Source organism: Abramis brama (genome assembly GCF_963993115.1).
Source record: "Abramis brama genome assembly, chromosome: 24".
In the NCBI taxonomy this organism is placed as follows: domain Eukaryota; kingdom Metazoa; phylum Chordata; class Actinopteri; order Cypriniformes; family Leuciscidae; genus Abramis; species Abramis brama.
In genome coordinates this window covers 21,564,828-21,587,890 of record NC_139986.1, presented here as the reverse complement: position 1 = coordinate 21,587,890, position 23,063 = coordinate 21,564,828, and the positions used below count along the sequence as shown (strand labels likewise).

The 23,063-nt window shown below is 35.5% G+C and overlaps 1 protein-coding gene and 1 long non-coding RNA gene across 7 annotated transcripts in view; one reads left to right on the top strand and one right to left on the bottom strand.

The window, feature by feature from the left end:
• The window catches only part of prkag2a (protein kinase, AMP-activated, gamma 2 non-catalytic subunit a), a 63,917-nt gene that overhangs the window by 10,368 nt on the left and 30,486 nt on the right, over positions 1–23,063 (top strand). For 3 of the 5 annotated variants that reach the window (XR_014604464.1, XM_084102626.1, XM_084102627.1), the window contains exon 3: positions 3,038–3,311. Coding sequence is in view for 3 of the 5 variants with exons in the window: in XM_084102626.1 (XP_083958752.1) it covers positions 3,038–3,311 (274 nt within the window). In the remaining 2 variants the exon portion in view is untranslated. Of the gene's footprint in view, positions 1–3,037; positions 3,312–15,197; positions 15,687–23,063 lie in introns of those variants that run through there. The other 2 variants (XR_014604465.1, XM_084102628.1) reach the window with 2 other exon arrangements.
• On the bottom strand, positions 19,175–23,058 carry LOC311075319. 2 transcript variants are annotated; one of them, XR_014604469.1, is made up of 4 exons: positions 22,588–23,058; positions 22,228–22,432; positions 20,689–20,911; positions 19,175–20,555 (listed from the first exon to the last, which is right to left on the bottom strand). It is a non-coding gene; the product is annotated as an uncharacterized lncRNA (long non-coding RNA). The 2 variants fall into 2 exon arrangements; XR_014604470.1 differs by having other exon boundaries at positions 20,689–20,815.

The following is a 23,063-nucleotide window of genomic DNA, read 5'->3' as shown; positions in this document are numbered from 1 at the left end:
CAGTAGATCACGCGCCTAACTTTCCACTCCCATCTGCGCTTTTTTTGGAATTGCACTCTCATGCTATTTTGCCCTGTTTAGTAAATCTGGTCCTATGTGTGTACTGTATCTTATAATCCAAATACTTTTCGGTGTCACTGTAATTGTAGTCATTAAGCTTAACTCATATTTGCGAGTAACTCAGGATCTGCTCTTCAGTTACCTTTGTAAACATTCCAAAGAAATTCTGGGAAATCATCATATCTGACAATCAATCACCCATAGAGGCCAGCGAGGCAAGGCTAGAGAGGAGATAAATCACCTGACATGTCTCAGGTGGTGTCTTTTGTTCAGTCCCTCCTCTCTGTTGTTGAAGGTGAGCTGGAGTCACTGAATCTGAAGGGCTCTTTTGAAGCTTTAGGAGGGTTTGGAGTACACATTTTGTAATCGGATATAATCTCCACTTCACTGCTTCACCAATGTTTTTTGTTGTAAGCACTCAGGATATTAGCTAATATTTCTCCTTGTTGAACAGATGTTTGATTAACCCTCGGCAAGGTCAATGCAGAATCACCGGTGTGGACGAACATTTGTGTGCAAATGAAATGCATAGACGTTTGCCACAAGAATGCCTTAGATTCTGGATCAGAGCCAAAATAAGGGTAGTGTGAATTGAAAGGTTTGTAAATTGCTGCGTCGCTATGTTTCATTTTATCTCATGATCAAAGGTTCAGGAACATGAAAACTCAATGTCAGTGAAGACTTTTTTTCCATCGGCACTTTAACACAGAAACGGTCAAATGTTTCCATGACTACCGAGGGTCTCAGAATAATAAAAAATGTCATCACTCCTTTTGTTAAGTGTACAAAGCAAAGTTTTTCTTTCATCTTAGTCTTTCATGGTCTTCAGAAACATATTTTTAAAGGGATAGTTCAAATCAATCATTTACTCACCTTCATGTCATTCCAAACTGGCAAGACTTTCTTGTTTTGTGTGTGTGGAACACAAAGCAAGAAATGTTGGTAACATTTTACTTTGATGGTATACTTTAGACATTCTTCTAACTAACCCTAACCCTAACTTTGCAACTACGAATTAGTCAACTTATTCTACTAACCCAATCCCTAACACCTAACCCTAACCTAGAAGTCTACTAACAGTCTTCTAATACTCTAATGAGAGTTATAGTTAGTAGAATGTGTAAAGTGGACCATCAAAATAAAGTGTAACTAAAATTTCTATATTTCAAGAGAAGGCATATGGTAGTTTTTATGTGAGAAGCAGACCCAAACTGAAGTTGTTATTCACTGATAATCATCCCTTCAATGAATCACTGAGTCAGTGAGTTGAACTCAAGAACCAGATCAGCCTGATTCATGAATTAATAATTTAGACTAGTGCTGCGAACTGACTGAATGATTCATTGAAAAGATCTGACTCAAAAAAATGATTCATTCACATGCTACTTTTTCTCTTGAACATACAAAGGAAAACTAGTGCGGATCTCAAAGTTTTCTGTGAAAAACAACTTCAGTTTTAGTTTTTTTTCCTCGCACAAAGCTATCGTATGATTTCAGATGCATCCGAAATCAAATATTTCCCTAATGTATAGTATGGGAAACAGTATGCCAAAAGAGTAGTATGTAATACGTTTTAGGTTATGATAACAACACTGCATGAGTGCGAGTAAATGGTGACAGAGTGTTAATTTTGAGTGAACTGTCCCTTTAACTTTGAAGTCGTTCACTACAAATCCCACTTTGTTGTATTCTGAGAGCGAGCGAGGGGGGGTGTAGTAGTTATGTAGTGTGTTTAGGTATACAGTACTGTGAGGTATTTATGCCACTGTGTGAGCCTCTATAATTTAACAAAAGCCTCTTGACAAAACAAGGTCATCTGTTCTTTTGGCTGTCTAAACAGTTTTCCGTGGCTTTGTCTGGCTGTTTTTGCGGTGTGAAATTCCCATGTGAATGAACGGTGGAAACATCAAGGACTCACAATGTGTCTGAATGTTATGACGTCTCTTCATTTAGTATCTCAATGTCTGTCTGTCCTTCAAGCATTCCCTCAATGGTCAGCATGCATAACGTCACAGTAATGACTTTAAATATGCTTAATCTGTATGAATGCCATTTGTTGACGATTTTGTGACTATCCTCGAATGCATAAAACCAACATTTATGTCATTGTTCTGTGATGTAAAATCTCACAGGTAAAGATATCTCTCGAGGCTCAACAGTGTATTGTTTCATCCTTAAAATTGTGCATATGTGACCCTGGATCACAATACCAGTCAGAAGTCACACGGGTATATTTGTGGCAATAGCCAACAATACATTGTATGGGTCAAAATTATCAATTTTTATTTTATGCCAAAACTCATTAGGATATTAAGTAAAGATCATGTTCCATGAAGATATTTTGTAAATTTCCTACCGTAAATATATATAACATTTATTTTTGTGAGTGAATGCAGCACAATCGCAAACATAAATGGACAACTTTAAGGCGATTTTCTCAATGTTTTGATTTTTTTACACCCTCAGATTTTCAAATAGTTGTATCTCGACCAAATATTATTCTATATGTATATATGTATCCTATCCACCATATAGCTTATTTATTCAGCTTTCAGATGATTTAGAAATCTCAATTAAAAAAAATTGACCCATGTGACTGGTTTTGTGGTCCAGGGTCACATATGACTTGTTTTATGGACATATTTTCTTCAGGAAATGTAAAATCCCAACTAACAGGGAACTTTCTGAGAATTTTAGCTAACGTTCTAGCAAGGTTCTCTCAAAATTATGAACAAAGATTATTCCAGTAACGTTAATAAAACGTTTGTTCAAAGTTATCTGGTCTTCAATAATGTTCTCAAAACGTTAGCACAAAACTGGATGTTTTGAACATTCAGAGAACTTTCAGAAATAACTGAATGGGAACGTTAGCAACACGAAAATATTTTAGAACATATTTTTGTTAGCTGGGAATCTACATTGACTGGATTATGCTGTCATAATATTGTGTGTGATTGTATTTTCATTTACTCTCCAGGGGGAGCCTGGCTGCCGTTCAGCCAGCCCGACCAAAACCTTCTTCAGTCGGGGGCCTTTTAGCCGTCCCTCTAGCCCTATGTCTGCTCCAGCCCGGTCCAAAAACAGCCCTGGATCTCCCAAATCCATCTTCCCCTACTCCTCCAACAACGACTCCTCGCCCAAGTGTTCACGTCGCCGCAGCTTCACCGGAATGTTCCGTTCGTCCTCCAAAGAGTCCACAAATCCTTCTACGTCTCCTGTCAGCATCAAACTCTTCTCTCGGGCCAGGAAAGGTAAGACACATGTATCGTCCGTCTTTCAAACAGCTGCCAGAATGCTTAAAATCTGAAAAATGCAACATTTAAAGTGGTCATATGATTACAAATCACATTTCCCTTCCCCTTTGGAAATATACTTTTGTTGTAACATTAACCTTAAAAATCCCTAGTCCACCAAGACCATTTATAGAAACTATTGAACGCACACTAACGTTAAAAAAAAAAAAAAAAAAAAAATTATTCAGCTATTTCTATTTCAAATAAATGCTGTTCATCAAAAAATCCTGAAAAAAAACGAGTATCACGGTTTCCACAGAATATTAAGCAGCACAACTGTTTTCAACACTGATATTAATAATAAATGTTTCTTGAGCAGCAAATAATTTCTGAAGGATCATGTGACACTGAAGACTAGAATAATTATGATGCAAGTATAATTCAGGTGTTATCACAGGAATAAATTAAACTTTTAACTATATTAAATAGAAAACAGTTATTTTAAATTGTAATAATACTTCACAATATTACTGTTTTTTAATCAAATAAATTCAGCCTTGGTGAGCATAAGAGACTTCTTTCAAAACCATTAAATACATTTACCATATGTGGAACGGTAGTGTACGTAATACGTATATACACAATTTAGCAAACAATTGTTCTTTTGTGATGCCACGTGTTTTTTAATATGTTTTAATGCAAGAAACTTGTACTACTTTATTGAGAATTTTTTTTATTTATTCTAAAGTATGTTTTATATGTAGTGCTCTACAATTATATGATTGGCACTGTGTTGTTGAATTGGCGGTCTTCCATAAATTTAGTCAGTGTGAGAGTTTGTGATGTTAATTCTATGAGCTTAACTCACGCTTAACCCTTAATTTGATTATGAAGTTAACATCATCCAGATACCAGCATAAAATATCAAAATTTATATTAGCATTGAGATGAGATGCTATGAATGCCATTATCACATCAGTGTGTGGTGTGAGTCAGCATTTAGTGAAACTTTCACAGGTTGTCTGGGTCTGGCTCTGCCCGGGGTGTGTAATGTTGTGGATAATTGCGCTGTGTGCTGATTTAATGGAGGCGTGGGTGTTTCTTAATGCATAAGACCCTGATAATGAATTCAGCGTTCAAATATGTTATCCATGTGAGTCTGATTTAAACATCAGAAACAAGAAGGGGGAGAGTGATTTTTTTTGTAGTTTATACTATTTGAAGAGCTTACTCAGTTTATATATAATTTAATACATATAAACTATTTAAAGTTACCCAAGATTTATATCTTAATATTTTTTAGTAGTTTAGTATTTTTGGGGGTTTGTATTGTATATACTCTTATATGATATAAAGTTACTGTCCTTGATATACTGTAGGTTTGTTGTCAGAGCTCTAGATTCAATTATGTGTTACTCAAATGCATGAGTGTTATCCTTGGTGACTAATGACTTTGTGTTTTCTGGGCTCCTGACAATGTTTACTTTGTTGGTTGTGGTTAAAATGTCATCAAGAGTAGAAGATGTTGAAGTGAAGATAATTTAACTATCCATGTGACGTGACATTTCAAATGACTGTTATTTATTTAAAAGCACACAAAAACATTGTTGACACGTACTACTTTGCTGTTGTCTCTGGGTAGTCAGTTTTACAAGGAAAAGATTAATCAGCTGAAATTTACTTTGTTCCCACGAACTGAAAGTGTAATCAATAATTAAAAAATTAAAGCTTGTCTTGGAATAAGTATGAGAATGGAGTGACCTATAATTAGATGAATTAGAGTGATTAAGTGTTTGCCTGAGTTTGAATGTGTAGGTAGAACTGGTTGGTAAAGTAGTGAAAGTAGGTTAGGTCATGGGTCTTATATTTACAAATAATAAAGCAATTTTATAATATAAATGTACATATTTATATATATATATATATATATATATATATATATATATATATATATATATATATATATATATATATATATATATAGATATATAGATAGGCTATGTATATATATATATAAATATTATTATTATTATTATTATTATTATATTTTTGTATTTTTTTAGAATATATATACATATATATTTAGAAATGTATACATTTATATTTTTGTTTATATAATACATCCTTTATTTTAAATTGTTTAATTAAAATAAAAAATAAATATATCAGGTCACTATTTCATGTGTGTATATATATGTGTAATAATATATATATATATACAGTGCAATGCATAAGTGAATACACCCATGCTAAAGTTGACTAAAAAGAGGAATAAAAAATCATATTTTGGAAATTGAACTTAATGCCTTAATTTAAAAAATTAGGAAAAATCCAACCTTTAAGGACACCAATTTTCTTTGTGAATGAATAATGTATCGTAAATAAATAAATGTTCTTCCTTAAAATACATGGTGCATAAGTGAGTACACCCCTATGTTAAATTCCCATAGAGGCAGGCAGATTTTTATTTTTAAGTATTTTTTTATATCTTTTTTTAGGATACTATGCATCCTGATAAAGTTCCCTTGGCCTTTGGAATTAAAATAGCCCCACATCATCACATAGCATTCACCATACCTAGAGATTGGCATGATTTTATTTCAGTTAGCCTAAAAGCTAGTTTGATTTGCATTGAGAGATGATCTTATGGAAAGTACCCCATGCCAATCTCTAGGTATGGTGAAGGCTATGTGATGATGTGGGGCTATTTTAATTCCAAAGGCCAAGGGAACTTTATCAGGATGCATAGTATCCTAAAAATTTTTTTTTAAAAATACTTAAAAATAAAAATCTGCCTGCCTCTATGGGAATTTAACATAGGGGTGTACTCACTTATGCACCATGTATTTTAAGGAAGAACATTTATTTATTTACGATACATTATTCATTCACAAAGAAAATTGGTGTCCTTAAAGGTTGGATTTTTCCTAATTTTTTAAATTAAGGCATTAAGTTCAATTTCCAAAATATGATTTTTTATTCCTCTTTTTAGTCAACTTTAGCATGGGTGTATTCACTTATGCATTGCACTGTATATATATATATATATATATATATATATATATATATATATATATATATATATATATATAATCATTTAAACTAATAAACATATATATATATATATATATATATATATATATATATATATATATATATATATATATATATATATATATATAAAATAATTATTTAATTAATATAAACAAAAATGTATATTTCTGTTAATAAATAAACAAAAAATTTATATTTCTGTTCATATTATAAAAATTCTTTATTTTAATTTGTTCAATTAAAATAGAATTTGTATATATCAGGACACTATTTTGTGCAGTTTTACTGTAGCAAGTGATTTCAGATTGAAAAAAAGTTCGGAATGTAAATTAATGTAGTGGAAACAAAATGCAGTGTAAATGTGTATTTTTGCAGTGTGTGGGCGAGTATGTGTGTCGGCGAACCACACACAGGACAATACACACAGTTGGGAATATTTTTCTTCATACACATACACACTTATATAACAGCACTACTATGCTTCTCTGACGAGCCATTAGTTGCTCTGGCTGGCAGACTTTCCTGTCAGCCGAGAACAACAGTATCGATTTATTATTCAATACTGGAGTTGGAGCAAAGCTGGATTCCTCTGTCTGATTGTAAGGCAGAGCTGGTCAGATTAAAACACATCAAGGAAGAGTATTAAAACATTAGAGGCACTCGAGAGAGAAAAGGAAGATGTGTTTCTGGACTACGTTTTTTTATTACTTGATTATATTGATCTGTATAATGAGGTTTTTATCTGCTAAGTGCATCTGGTGCATTTACACACACACACACACACACACACACACACACACACACACACACACACACACACACACACACACACACACACACACACACACACACACACACACACACACACACAGATATGGGATATGGATCCATTTCAGCATTGATAAAATCCTGGTTATCTCAGGGCATCTCATGAACGGGTGTGTTTTTACCCGAGATGTGTTTGTTCCAGTGACTCTGAGGCTGAGCATAATGAGCACTGATGGACAGAAGCTTCTGATCAAGCAGTGTTTGTCATTCAGGAAATGACACTCTTGCCAGAGAAATTCTAAATCCTTATATATCCGGGAATTTGGCTGCACCCAGACAGTGACATCAATGCAGAAAGAACATAATTCAATCATGGTTGCTTTCATTATATTAGTTGAAATTAATCCTTGACTCGTGATGTTCTCAGAGCTCCTTAGTACAGGCAGCTGGAGATGAGGATGGCCGTATGTCTCTAATATGATAACAATTCAGTTTTTGCCTCAATAAGACCGTGATTAGGAAAGAATGATGCTGTGTCATCCTCTATACGCTGATGCTTGTGTGTGCCACAATCTGATTGTTTGGTTTTATCGCCACCTACTGGACAAAATTTAAATGTTATTATATTATATTATATTATATTATATTATATTATATTATATTATATTATATTATATTATATTATATTATATTATATTATATTATATTATATTATATTATATTATATGTTTTGAAAAAAGTCTCTTATGCTCACCCAGTCTGTAAATATTAATATTGTGAAATATTATTGCAATTTACAATAACTATTTTCTCCTTTAATATATTCTAGATGGTAATTTATTCCTGTGATGGCAAAGCTGATCCTTCAGAAATCATTCAAATATGCTGATCAGGTGCTCAAGTAACTTTTCTTATTATTATCAATGTTGAAAACAATTGTGCTGCTTATTATTTTTTGTGGAAACCATCATACATTTTTTCAGGATTCTTTTATGAATTGAAAGTTCAAAAGAACAGTATGTTATCTTTGGTAACATGATAAATGTTGCTACTGTGGCTTTTGATCAATTTAACGCACCATTTAACATACTTTTTAACGCTCAATTTAACGCACCATTTCCTTAAATGAAAATTCTTGTCCCCCAGACTTCTATAAAACGGATAGAAAGGTTTAGTGGCTTTTCATGTCATGTTCCTGTGTGACCAGTAGATGGAAGCAAAGTAGGCTAAACACAATTATAAGGTCGTTTGAGGATGAAGTCCAATGGTTTTCTATCAGATGGTGACCCAGGACAGTATTAGAAATGATTCACAAACAAAAGTAAACAGAAGCAATCTTAAAATCAACCATTGAAATCCATGAGTTTCATGCTTCTACTAGCCAAAAACTTAATTTGATATATTATTAAATATATTAAAAAATATTGCTATTTCATTGATCATCACATATACAGTAGTGTACAACATTTGAAGTGCATCAAAACCTTTCATCAAAGATATACATGAATTTTGAACAATACCAGTTCTTGTCTTAGGACAACTTTGATGAACTTTTTTTGATCCACTTTACTGTATTTGAATCATATAAATACAGCTATGTATAACTTGCACTAGCTCAGCATCAGGGCCACAGACACCCATGCGTTCCCAGCAGAGTGAGAGTGAGAAAGACAATGAGAGAGAGAGAACATTCAAGCACATGAAAGAAGCACTAAAGCGCGTCAGTGGGGTCTTTTCTACCTGTCACACATCCTCACTCACTTCACCACAGGAGCTCTGAGACCCTAGAGCGCTGATTCACAATGACTCACAGCACTTGTCGCCAGGCAACGGTTAGCTAAACAGCGTGTGCTCGGGGTTCAGCTGACAGATGCCTGCGATGAACCGAGTCTCAGAAGCCCTGTCTCAGCAGTGGACTGTCACACACTTGTCCGAGTTCATCTGTGTGACACAATGCCCTCTATACTGACCAAAAAAGGCATTATTGCTTTTACCACCATCTATGGGTAAAGACAGGAAGTAGCCTACATGTTATTGGTTATAAAAGTTATAATTGTTTTAGTTGGTATACTAATGCAAAATAGACTGGACAATTATATTCCACCATGGCCTCTTAATAGTTAAAAAAGTACCATGGTATTACCATGATTTATTTTTTAGACTTGTACAGGAAGTGCTATTATTTTAATAGGCTATTATAGCATTTATTAATATATATTTTTTACTTTTATATTTTCAGTTTTTATTTTTGTTTTAGTAATTACTTTTATGTGCGTTTGTCATTTTAATTTCTTTGCATTTCTATTTTTTTCCCCAGCTTATTTATACATCAGCTTATTTATTTCAATTTCTTCCCAAGGCAATTTTCATTAATTTAAGTTTTTCTTTTAATATTTATATTTTATTTTACTTCCGTTTTACTTAAAAAAAAAAATAATAAAAAAAAAAAATATATATATATATATATATATATATATATATAAATATAATATATACATATATCTTTTTAGTAGTTTTAGGTTTAGTTACCGATAACAACACTGCATGGTACATACGTTTCAGTAGAATATATATTTTAAAATCATGTTGAATGGTAGCCTATTAATAATTATCTGATTATTTAAAGTAGGCCTACATTAGAGTACAATGAATATACAATAGTATATTAATATGGTTATCATACAACAGCATATACCAAAATATCATAATCTGATTATCTTGCCATCGTTGCACTTGCATATTTGTATAGGAAAATGATGTACTCTATCAGTTGGTTTAGATTCTCCATAAAGGCTATTGTAAATGGCTGGTCACTGTTTTGTAGTTTTGGTGTTTTTAATTTCCTCTTAGAATATTCAGGATGATTTAAGGCCCATTCACACCAAGAACGATAACTATAACAATAACGTAACAATATATTAGCGTCCACACTGTTGCAGTTCTGTCATCTGTCACTTTAAATGATTGAGCTCTTTAAAGCAGGAGGTATTCTGATTGGCTGTCAATGTCAGCTGAAAAAAAAATTGTTCTGAAAGTGATTCCAACCATATTGTTTCTCGGCACCGTTGTCATTACACTTGTGTGTGGACTCTACTATTATTTTATATTTAGAACAATTTTTAGAACTATATCTTTATCATTATAGTTATCATCCTTGGTTTGAACAGGCCTTTAGGAAGTATAACCCAAAGATTTCAGCAGCACTGGTCTTATGATGATATGAATGCTGTGAGCTGGTGCCAGCGCTGCTGTTATGTAATCCAGTCTGTGAGAGACAAGAGTTAATTTTAGGCCGGGATGTGTGGAGAGCAGGGGTTGGTCCTGTCAGCGCAGAGAGAGTGATAAGAACCCTTTAGGAATCATCTGACCCTGCTGAAATATTCAGGCTCCTGCCTTTGCGTCTCTTTTTTCCATCTACACACACACACACACTCTCACTGGGAAAATGCATGCTTGTTTTTCAGAGGTCCGGGTGGTATTAGTGAGAGCTTCACCTGCCAATTGTCTCGTAGGTCTTATATATAGTCTATATATTGCTATTCCAAAAAAAAAAAAAAATATATGAATATGAATATGAATGAATTAAAGCTTAAAACCAGATTTAATTAAATATAGTAATATAGTACAGAAATCATTTTAAATTAAACTACAAAGTTTTCATCATTGTGCCATTTTCAACTTCTAACATGTAACCAAACATCTGGATAACATCTAGATAATGTTTGAGGAATGTCTCAGCGCTGTCATTGTGCCAGTGAATTCCTCACCCTCATTCAGGCCTTATCTGGGAATACTGTTCATCCCTGGATCAGAGGATGCAAAGAGCACGGCCATGTTTGCACATCATTTCCTGTCAAAAGATATAACATGGGCATATCCTTATTAGGAAAGAGTCTGACTGGCTGTTCACGTGTCTTTTCTGTTGTGGCGATCTCAGAACATTTCTCACTGCATCTCTGACCTCTGAGAACTTAAAGGAACAGTTTTGTGTTAATTCTGCCGTCAATACCTCACTCACATGTCAGTCCAAACCTGTATGGCCTTCAAAAAGGACCCTAAAAGTGGTGATTGGTTGTTCAGTTTAGCGAATGAGGTAAGCAAGCGCTGCTTTGTTTACATTTGTATATCTGCAGTCCAAGTTTCGGTTTCCCTTTTTAAATGGCGAATAGAGACTTGCTGCTAATATAGACAGTTATTTCCTTACATACACGTGCAGAACGCACATACTAGTTGACAGTCGCCTTCAGTCCTTTTGGTGTGTTGAAGCACAGCTTTTTGGCTAGCTCTTTTATGTCGGCTTGGTGAGACTGACTGGAAAAGTTAATCTGGCTTGACTCCAGAAGTACAAGGTGACCTACAGTAGAAAACTGCTCCATTCTTAGATGTCCAGTGACTTGGCAACGCCCGCTCTCACATGAAAGCTTATTAAATCAGGCAAATGGAACAGGAAAGCTTTTCCAGCACTGACACCATATAAGAGCAGGTCAGTGCTTGGTTGTGGACACACAATCACTCTTGAGAACGGTCTTGATGTCTGCTGCCTACACAAGCAGCCTGTGCCAACTGAAACAGAACTGCGTAAGTGAATGATTTGGACCACTCTACATACTGGGCAGCAATCCACACCACACGAGAGATACAACTCACAGTGGATTCTAGAGTTTGATGTTAGCGTGTTGCTAAGCTACATGGGTTGGCCAGAGTTCCGAACTGAAGAACTGGCAATTCATGAGTGTGAAATAGAATTAGCCACACTCCACAGGAACAAAAGGTACAAAGCTGTCACTGAGGCAGTACCCTAAGGTACAAAAGCAAAAAGGTACATCTTTGCACTTTAAGTGTATATATCAGTAACTTTTTGATTTTGTACCTCAGGGTAATGCCTCAGTGAGGGCTTTGTACCTTTTTTTTCTTTTTCTGTGAGTAAAGTTAAATTGGAATGATAGTGATGAGAAGTTACTGAATGGATACTGGAAAATAAAAATGATCTTCCCCAAAAGTCCACTAAAGTTACAATATAATGAAATATGTAAAGTAAAAGCAAATTTCCATACTGTAGGTTGACATGCCTACACTACCGTTCAAAAGTTTGGGATCAAGTACAACAGTAAAGACATTTATAATGTTACAGATTTATATTTCAAATAAATGCTGTTCTTTGGAACTTTCTACGAATCCTGAAAACATGCATCATAGTTTCCACAAAAATATTTTGAAGTACTGTTTTCAACATTGGTAATAAGAAGAAATGTTTCTGGGGCAGCAAATTAGCATATTAGAATGTAATGAGTAATGATGCTGAAAATTCAGATTTTTCTGTCACACAAAAAAATACATTTTAAAATATATTTAAAAAGACTACAGTTGTTTTAAATTGTAATAATATATATGTTTTACTGCATTTTTGATTAAATAAATGCAGCCTTGTTCAGCATAAAATACTTTTTCTAAAAAAAGTTGACTCCAAATCTTTGAACGGTCTGTCTATAGGGGAGAGCGGGGCACAACCTAACGCTTTTTGACTTTCTCAGTTTGTGCAAATCTACTTATGGTTCAGAGTATTTATTTTTTCCCACATTAATTTCCCACGTCTAGTACAATTATGTGGTTTTGTTTTATTAATACAGTATATACTTTTTTCTGGATATACCCCGAAAGAATGGAAGTGAAATGTGACAACATGCCCCATAGGTGGGGTACATTGTAACATGTGAGGGACACATTGTAACATGACCATATAAAATACAATACCTAAATAAAATACAATTAAAAAACTTTTTCATATAAAATAATGGCAATTTTTAATAATTAAATATAAACTCATTTTTGAGTTTTGACTACGAACACAGGAAAACACTATACAACATAGTTCAAAACAAATAAATAATTAGTAATTTCTGAACATTGACTCTCAGTCTTTATTCACCTTTATTCATGTTTTCTCAATAGAATTAATAAAAGTATAGAATATAATACCATATTTATAATAGGGGCACATTGTAACACAGTGTGACAACATGCCCCACCTGCACAACTGGGATTTAAACCCGGCTAGTGTCTTCTGCTAGTTATCGAAGCATTAAAGAACTATCTCAACTGTTAAATAACATATTGGAGATTAAAATAATATCAGATTTGTCTCATTTTAAATAAACACAAAAAATAGATATGAAAAATTAACTTAAGAAATGTACTTTTGCTATGGTTCAATAAATGTCTATGGATATTTTCCCCCCCACAAAATTATTTTGGCGCAATTTTTTTCTCTATATAGTGTTGATATGGCAACTAGTAAATACACAGAGTTTCGTCATCCTAGCATGTGTGGAAGTATTTAAAACAAGTGTGTTACAACTAGCCCCGTGTTACGTTGTGCCCCGCGCTCCCCTATCTACTGTATCTTTATAAACTTTTATTAGACTTTCAAATAAGGTTTTGTCAAGCCAACAAAAGTTCAAAGTTTGTCTTGATAATATTTTAATTCTACTTCCATGCATTCAAATTTGAAATTTGAAAACATTTATCTCAATTTCATTGACAAATTTTTCATTGAGCCCGTTTGCAAAGCATTCTTTGCTTCCTTAGGATTTGGCAAAAATTATCCGAAAAGGCAGCATAATGTTGCCACCTATACATTTTGGGACAGCCTTAAAATGTTGTCTAGGTAGGTGTAATGGAGACCAGCTAGTAAAGAGCTGTGTAAGTAAACCTCACTCCCCTGGCCTCAAGAGGTGCACTAGTGACTGACGCTAGAAGCTGCGGTCTTTAGGGTCCTTGTTAACGCGTCTGCCTCCCATGGTAGTGACGCTGGTTCGAATCCCGCTTGGCATGGTGCGAGTAGGACCAGTCACATAGGCAGCTCACTAGGTTTAAGAACAGATCTGCTGTCTGTAGTGGGTCTAGAGTGCACAAGAGATGCAACTTTTAAAAAGCTGACTGCATTTTTGTCCTAAAAACCAACACCATGTTCTTTTCAGTGTCCTGTTGACCCTGGGACTTTGAAGACGTCAAAGCACAGGGGATTTTGAAGGAATTAGCTGCTCCCCTCTCACCAAAGGCACTTTTTAGGCCCAAAATGAGCGTCTTTAGAAGTGCTTAGCAGGACCCAAGTGCCCCTGACAAGGAACGACAGCGGAGAGTTTGGAAAATGAGAGGTGATTACTCAAAGCCCATCTAATTCTGCTTACGCAAGTATCTCTTGGCATCAAGCCTGGCAGTGTGACTTTACCCACTATTAGGGTGATTAATTTGGTGCCTTTAGTGCACTGACAGAGAATGATTTGTGTATGATGGTACAGGAAGAAGGGGGTGATCAGATGTTGATGGCAATTATCACCAGGGACATGAATTCATTAGCTAAAGTGATTGTCACTGAGATTGTTTTTCTTCCTTGAAAGGAAGACCCTTAATGACCTAGATATTGGATTTCACCTGGGTATTATTTTGGAGAGCTCCAGATTTGCTTTGTTACAGGGCAAGATACAGATTTGCTCTGTTATTTTCTGCATCTATTTTAAGGAAAGGTCAGCTTACATTACAGCCAGAGTAGAGGAAACATTTACAGTACCAATAAATAATGCAGGGACACCTTCAGAGCTTAATGAAGTTTCATTACTTTATATGTATACACACACACACATACATGATCCATCAGAAATCATTCTACTATGCTAATATCTATATCTATCTATCTATCTGTCTGTCCGTCCGTCCGCCTGCCTGTGTATACATAAAAAATTAACTTATTTTCTGCACAAATCTATGTATTACTCTTTAAACTGTAGGTTGCACCACTAATGAACCAATAGAAATAAGACTTCACCTTGGATTAAACAGGAATGTTCTCCCACAGTGCTGAATTAATTTCATTTTGGCAGAGTATTCGGAAAGGTTCAATCCTATTTTATGGTCCCCTGACTTTGTTTTTCACCTTAATGTGATTTTATTAAAATCAACTGACTCTAAATCAAAGGAAGTCAGAGACCACATGAAATTAGAAGATTTCATTTTAACAAAGTGAAGTTGCCTCACTAGACAGTGATGTGTATGAAAGTATATTGAATATTCATGAGTGGGCGTGGTTTACCGCAGTTTGGCCAATCACCAGCAATTCCTAACCAAGCATGGGTCGGTTTCATTGAACAGTCTCACTGTTACACATGCTGGGTTTTTTTTACGACTTGCATTCACACACATACACATGCTGGCGTACACACTGCCGCACTTGACAGTCTGCTGCTGGCCGACCACTGATTCAGAACAGACAGAAACAAGTCTGTCAGAGAGAAAGGAGCAAGAAAAAGAAGTTGAAGAACTCTGAAGTAAGGACTTTGAAGAGCACATGTCACTGGCACAAAGATTGGGTGATAGTGATCCAAGGCCCGGAGGTAACTGAAGAGATCCAGCACTGTCTATGGGTACGGCATGACCTATTGCACTGTCCACAGTCTCTCCACACACCCTCGCCATCCATGAAACGATTTAGCAGCCTGAGAGGGATCAAAAAGCGCAAGGACCAAGAGGGGCGGACAGGGAGACGGCAGTCAGAGCCCCACGGCCTCCTGGGAACCAGTAAGATGGCAGTTAAGATTTATTTTGCTGCATTGTTTTAATTATTTAGTGACATGCAATTACATGTGAGTAGCTATTTTTTGTAAATAAAAATATTCAAATGGGCCTAAAACAAGACATACAAAATAAGTAAAATTTTCATATTGTGAAATACAAGGTTGCAATTACCTTTTTATATAGGTGGAAATGGGCTTCCATAGACTTTCCATCATATTCCATAATCACTTTAATGGGCTTCCGACTTCCAACCATACTACTTTTTTTTTGCTTTCTGTATTTTATGTTTAACATGTTCATAGTTGATATGATGATGACAAGTGAAAAGTGAAACGTCTGTATATGAAAATACTCCATGTCTTCTGAAAAACCTTGTACATTTCTTGAACTTTCAGTCTTATATTCGCCGATGCATTCAGATCTCAGACTTTGAAGAGTCTTATTTCCCTTGTGTGTTGATGGATTTGTACAATCAGAATGCAAGCAGAACCCTTTACTTGTGAATTTCAAGACCAGAAGCCTCTAGAACTCATTTCTCAGTGCGATATGTCAATTAAACCTCTTGCAATATGATTACCAGATCCGCTAGACTTTCTCGTGTTAAGATATGTATTTTGTAATGCTTCCAAATGGGTGATTTTGTTCGGAATGTGCCAAGTTCCAACAATTAAGCATGTCTGCAATGTGGATCAACAAAACCATTAAAGCTGTTTAGATTTGTGTGACTTTTCTAAATCGGATGTTCTTTCTTCTTCGGGTTTAATGATTGTGAAGAGCTAATCCTGTGATATTAATAATGGGAGTTGTTATTTATAGTCTGCTGAGGGTGAGTTTCAGTGGGACTCATTAAAATCGAAAAGTGACATGGTGCTGGGAGGAAATATCAAGGGCTAAGAGAGGTTTGCCGACGCAAATTGGGTCTCACAAACAAAACATATCATTAAATGACATTTTATTCTTTGTTTTCGTATGTCACAGATCAGTTCTATGGAAGCCTATTTCATCCTCTGGGGGGGAAAAAGGTAATTGTGAAATTAGAATAAGAGAGTTTAAAATAAGAAACTAACCCTCGTCCTCACAGACACGTCTCAAGCCTTTAGTCCCAGACTAAAATGTATGTTTGAACTGTTTTAAATGAAAGCAATTTGCACTGGCCTATCTTGTAATTTGTCAGTGCCATTGTTTTGTCTCAAGATGCACAGTAATGTTTTTTTCTATGGCACATTTATAAAAGCTGAGGCCTAATCCTGGCTTAACATAGTCACACAGGGAGATTTTGTGACATATAATGTTGAAATGACATTTTTATAGGCGAAATTGGATTATTTTCATCATAATCATTTGGTGTAATTTTGGTAATTTGTGTGTGACCTTGTTTACTTTTTGTATTTTATGTGAGCATGGCATGCATTATCTTTAAAACCATCTCTGCTTTAGAGGAAATAATTAAGGGATGTCAAAATGACTAAATGTTTGGCCACCTACATTTAATTATACCTAATTATAGAGACTTAATGAAATTGTGTTGTTACCCGCTACCTGTAGTGAGGAAGGCTGGTGTTGGTGGGTGGTATGACCACATTCTTAAAAACAGTAGTTTTATACAAATATAGCTACTATTGTACGAGTCGGTTGACACATGTACTATCTCACAATATATGCTACCGTTTCAAGTTTAAAGAAAGATTGTTTTTAAAAAAAAAAGAAAGTATACTTTGTATCCGAGTAAGTATGCTGGTGTATCCGAGTGTATCCACTACAACCAGCCATTAACCAACAGATCACGTTTCGCTCGGTATCTAACAGTCAGCGGATGGAAAAACGATTGACAGAAAGGAAAGGGAGAGAGCAAGAGGAGGGGAAATAGAGTGGATCATACTTGAGCAGTGATATTGAAAAGCTGACAGACTGATGGATGATAGAGAGACACAGATTAGCAGTCAGCGGCGAAAAACGTCAGAACAAAGTGCAAATGCCAGTTGGAGAATGTCCCTCACTGATCTGAGACCTGTTACACACCCATTCATACTTTTTTCCCATTTCGATGTCCATAATAAAATAAACATGTTTAAAAAGGGTGAAAAAAATACATTCACACATCACTTTTGACAGACAGTTACAGAGCAACAATATGGTGCATATGTATTACTGGGGCAGGATTTTAATGCATTAAATGGATCAAAAGTGACAGTAAAGATATAAAAGATTTATATTTCAAATAATTCATCTATTCATAAAAAATGGATCCTAGTCACAACAAAATATTAGTCCACTCAACTGTTTTCAACATTAATAAAATTAAGAAATGTTTCTTGAGCAGCAAATCAGCATATCAGAATGAGTTCTGAAGGATCATGTGACATTGAATACTGGAGTAATGATGCTGAAAATTCAGCTTTGACATCACAATAGAATATATTTTAATATATTTAATACATTATAATAAAAAAAATTAATTTTTTTTTTTTTAATATTTCACAGTATTACTCTTTTGGGATTGTTTTATCAAATAAAAGTGAGCATAAGAGACTTCTTTCACAAACATCTTATCAACCCCAAACTGTTGAACAATTGGAATAAATGAGTGCATAATTCTGTTTGTTTGGGTTAACTTAGCACAGCAACCCCCTAGTAATGACATAGCAACCACACAGCAACATGGTATACAATCAGAACATCTGTATCACCCTGGAAACCACATTTTATTTAGAGAATGTCTTTCATTTATTTATTTTTCTTTTAACTGACTGGCATTGAAATGAGGGTTACAGTGCCAAAAAAAGCACACACCTGTCTCTTGGACTAACAGAGTCCTAGCGAGTGTGATGAAGGAACTGTGAATCGCCTCTGCACTCTTTAAATTGCAGCTTCTGGACTAGAATCCAAATATAAAGACTAGCCTCTAAAAATAAACCTCGGATCAGATCAGAGTTTTGCTTCTTTAAAAACGGCCGTGTGCTGAAAATGAGAGCATCGAGCGCTAACTCACGTGTTGTGAATTGTCACACATTGCATGAGAAAATGCAATCCTATTGGTCAGTTTAATGGATTTTGACAGGCGTCACTATGACATGTAGATGGTGCCTGCTGGGAGAACAGCCTGGACTTTGTGACACATGGATGAATGTCACCAGGCAGAGAGACAATCCAAAGCATATAGCAGCTTCCGGTTGCATTTCATCGTTGTATTTCAACTCTGAAAATGCTCTTTGATTCACAGGACACACTGGCGTTGTTCCAAAAGAAATACTAGATACTGCGTACTGGATACTGCAGTGTACAATCTATACTGCTTTCTGTTTTTTATAATATATTTTAATTAATAATCTTTGATAGAAATGTTTTTAATTCAGTTTCAAACAGCTATAAATGATCTCATTATGTGCATTCATTCTTTTTTATTTCATGAATGATTCAAATCTAAATTCATTAATAAAAATGTATAAATACAAAATAAATTAAAATTAAAACAAAATTGTCTGTGTAAAATGCATTCTAATCAAATCACAAGTGAAATTGATTCTAGTACAAATGAAAGAGAAAATCTAAATATGCATTTAATTATAAATTGTCATGCAATATTCTGAGAAATAGCCAGATGTCTAGAAAAGACAGCACTAAATGTCAGCACTAAAAGAAAAAAAGCTTGATGGCTTGTAATTCAGCTGTCCCAGTTTTTACCATATGCAGTTCTGCATAAATATCTTTAGGGGGCGCTGCTCCGCTTACTGCAGCCTCAATTAATTTATCCAGAACTGCCCTTGGAAATTTGATAAGATCCACATCTCTGTCTGTATAATGTCTTTAAGACAACTTTGCTATCCTTTCTGCGCAGCTATTTTTACCTTTAGAGAATGTGCTTGTTCTCATGCATGTCTAATGATATCTTCACAATCTTTATCCACATGTGAACTTGCATAGCACCATGAAACCTTTTATCTAGTTATATGACATTAGAAGCACATCAGTACCAAAAAGCACATAATGCATGCGTTTACTCAGCTAACATAGTGCATGTAAAAGACTGGCAGGCAGAAAAGGTAAATGAAGAGGTCAGTGCTGGCTGATTTGACTATGCTCAGGCAGCTGTGAAGTGTGTAGTTGGTGTTGTATTATTGTACTGTGTGAATTAACAAATTTACATTAAAGGTGCTGACTTGTATGTAATTTTTTGACTGTACTAAAGCATCAAAAATAATAATTATTTATATTTAAAAGCCGATAACCGATATATTGGCAGATAAATCTAAATCCAAATTTTTATATAATTTTTGAGGGCCTGATTATAAAAACAAAAGTCTCACCATGTCCCAAGCACACAATTATAATGTTCTCATTATAATTTTATGTAGCCTATATGACAGACTTGCGTTGCACATGTTGCATCTAACGTTATTTTCCTTTTCAAAGTGACTCGAATCATATTTCGCAATTCAAGCAATTCAAAAACATCATGGTAAACTGCACATCTGAAGTGTCTCAGCTGAAGGAAATAATCCATTATTTATCGGCTTTAATGTATTGGTCAAATGTTCTTACCGGGCTGATAACGATACCATTAAAAAGTAATTTAGTATTTAGTAAACATGCTAAGTGCACACTTCACAATGCTACAACCAGTTATTGTACTTTGAAATGTGCGTTCCGTGTCGGAATGTCTGTTTTTGTTTTGGTCTGTGTGGTCCCGCCCACTGCCAGTTTACCCAATAGTATTTCGACACCCCGGGTTGCCATTTGGCGGAAAACACAGTGTATTGTAAACTGGATCAAAGATAGCAGATTCTACCGGACCTTCTAAGCCTCGGGATCCATCTAAAAAGCTCCATCAACTTGGCTCGTCGCCTTCCTTTGTCATTTGCGACAGTCTTCAATCTGGCGAGGAGAAACAACTCTTGGACTTTGGACTGCAGTACCCATTTCAACCACTAGCTGTCAATATTACATACTGCACCTTTAAAATAATGTCAAGTGCAGTTTAAGATTTGTGTTTGGAATATTGGTTTACCTGTCATGGCTCACTTGATTAAGTTTTTGCCCGTGAGCGGGGTTATAAGTGTGCAACGCTGGGTTAACATATCTGACCCTGGGTCAAGGGTCATCGGTCACGGAGAATGAATGTTGTTAACCTCTGTCTGCAGGGCAAACATCAAAGAAGTTCATGAGGACAGCAGAAGAAGGGCAGACAGCAGTGTGTGCGCAGGATTGTGCTATCTTTACAGAGTCAAATTCTACAGTCAAAACAAAATCAAAATGGACAGTGTTTACTTTCTTAATACACAAATCATTCATCAGTGCACATTATTCCAAAGAAAAAAAATCTTAAAAATAGGCCATTTTATGAGGAAAGACCTTTGGTGTCTTTGTATCTAAACGTTTCTCCCAACATCTGCATGGAATCGTACCTTTTTCTTCATATTATCTTTATCTGTGGACTCATAGCATAATGTCATATTTGATAATAACATAAACATGTTTTGTAGGATGATAAATGCTTGAGATTCGTGCTAAATAAGCTAAAAGACAGACATTTCTCAAAATGAATTTCTTTCCTCGGCCATTAAATCGGCCTCAGAGGCGATTCACAGTCCTGGTCGTTTATGAAAAGCGCATGTCAGCTTAATGATGCAATGGAGACAACGCTTCTAAAATGAGCAATTACGTTTGAGATAAATCACCTTGGTATTTATCTGCTTAAAATGTTTTGAATTGAACATAACAAGGTTTTGGATATCTTACATAACCCAATATCAAGGATGCATGAAGCCTTTGGACTAAGCCTGTCTTCTAGCCTTATTTTGATTTGATTATTATCCATAATTATATTAAAATGATTTGATAGCAATATGGCTTCATAAATATGGCAATTGTCTTGCTCATGAGGACATTTAATTGAATAAGCCCTGTAAGTATGGCCTTTGGGTGTGTTCTGTTCGGCTAGGAACCGTATGGAACTATGTTGGCTGTGCAACACCCATCATTCACATCCAGCACACTTTCTGCTGCAGTGATCATGTGACTCATGTGGTCCTGATGGTAAATGATCTCTGTGATTTGTGCAGAAAATGGGAATATAAAATCCCTGTGGATGCATTTAGGTTGGGTGAGGGGCTATTGCTATCTTGATGACGTCATCGCGGAGCCCTTCTTTTTCAGCTCACTCTTCGTTCCCCCACCCCTTCAGTCTATTTCCTATTCTGTGCTGTGTTTACTGGGCTGATGCCTGACTGCTATAAAATAAGCTCTTTACTCATTCAACAGCAATGGGCATGCCCATGTGGTCTCGACTGAGGGAAGATAATGGCTTGGTGCAGTGACTTGAGTTGGTCAGGATGGCTTGTTAATCGTTTATCATTGCACATCTATAATGGATTCCTTGATCGTTCTTTCACGCTTGATACATGCTTATCTTTTTTTCCAAATATGCTCATCAATCAACTTCGCTTGGCATTTTTGCACCGACAATCCAGATAGATAGATAGATAGATGGACAGACAGACAGTTAGATGTAATTTTGGCTGTTCTCTGGTTGGAAATATATTCTTACCCCATTGGCTTTGCCGGTGGCATCTTGGACTCTGCAGGTAGTGCTACATTTCACTCTCTTATCATCTCATCAAAGCAGAAACTCAATAAGTTTCCTCTACACACCACTCTGTGAGAACAAGTTTCTTTTTTTAAGGCCCTGCAACCGAATCCAGCCATGGGAAAGGATGGCATGCAGAACTGGGTCACATTCAAACAACAGGGAGCTGAAGCAATCACAAAAATGTTATTAGAGGGCCCACAATGAGACTGATTTGATCATTTAACAGCCAATGAACGTGCAGCATGTATCCAAAAACAGACAAGCCAATTACAAACACTTGAGGGAAATTTGACAAATGTGTCATGTTTAGGAACTTGCCATGTTTAGGAATGATTGTGTAGCCTCAGTGATCGAATAAACACATCCAGACTCACTACATTGGTGTTGTTTATTTCGGTCATTTCTTTGAGAAGCATTTTCTGTGATCTGAATGCAGTATGGAGCGCAGAGCCTGGAGGAATCACAGCATGTAATCTACAACAGCAGATGAAGTGTAAAATGAGGTGATAAAACTCTGCTCTCCACGCTGCCTGCGGTCTTAGCCCCTTCTATTCCGCAGGCACGGGATCAGAATTTATGACAGGTACAGCCTAACCTTTAAGTGACCGGTGGATCTAAATCATCCTACGAAGTAGGCAGGGAATGGGATACAGTGAAACACTGTAGCAGAGTACACAGTATCAGCCTTAATAGCTTAAAGGTGCAGTGTGTAATTTCTTTGATATTATAGCAACATCAAATTGAATTCCAACATTGATAGATAGATAGATAGATAGATAGATAGATAGATAGAT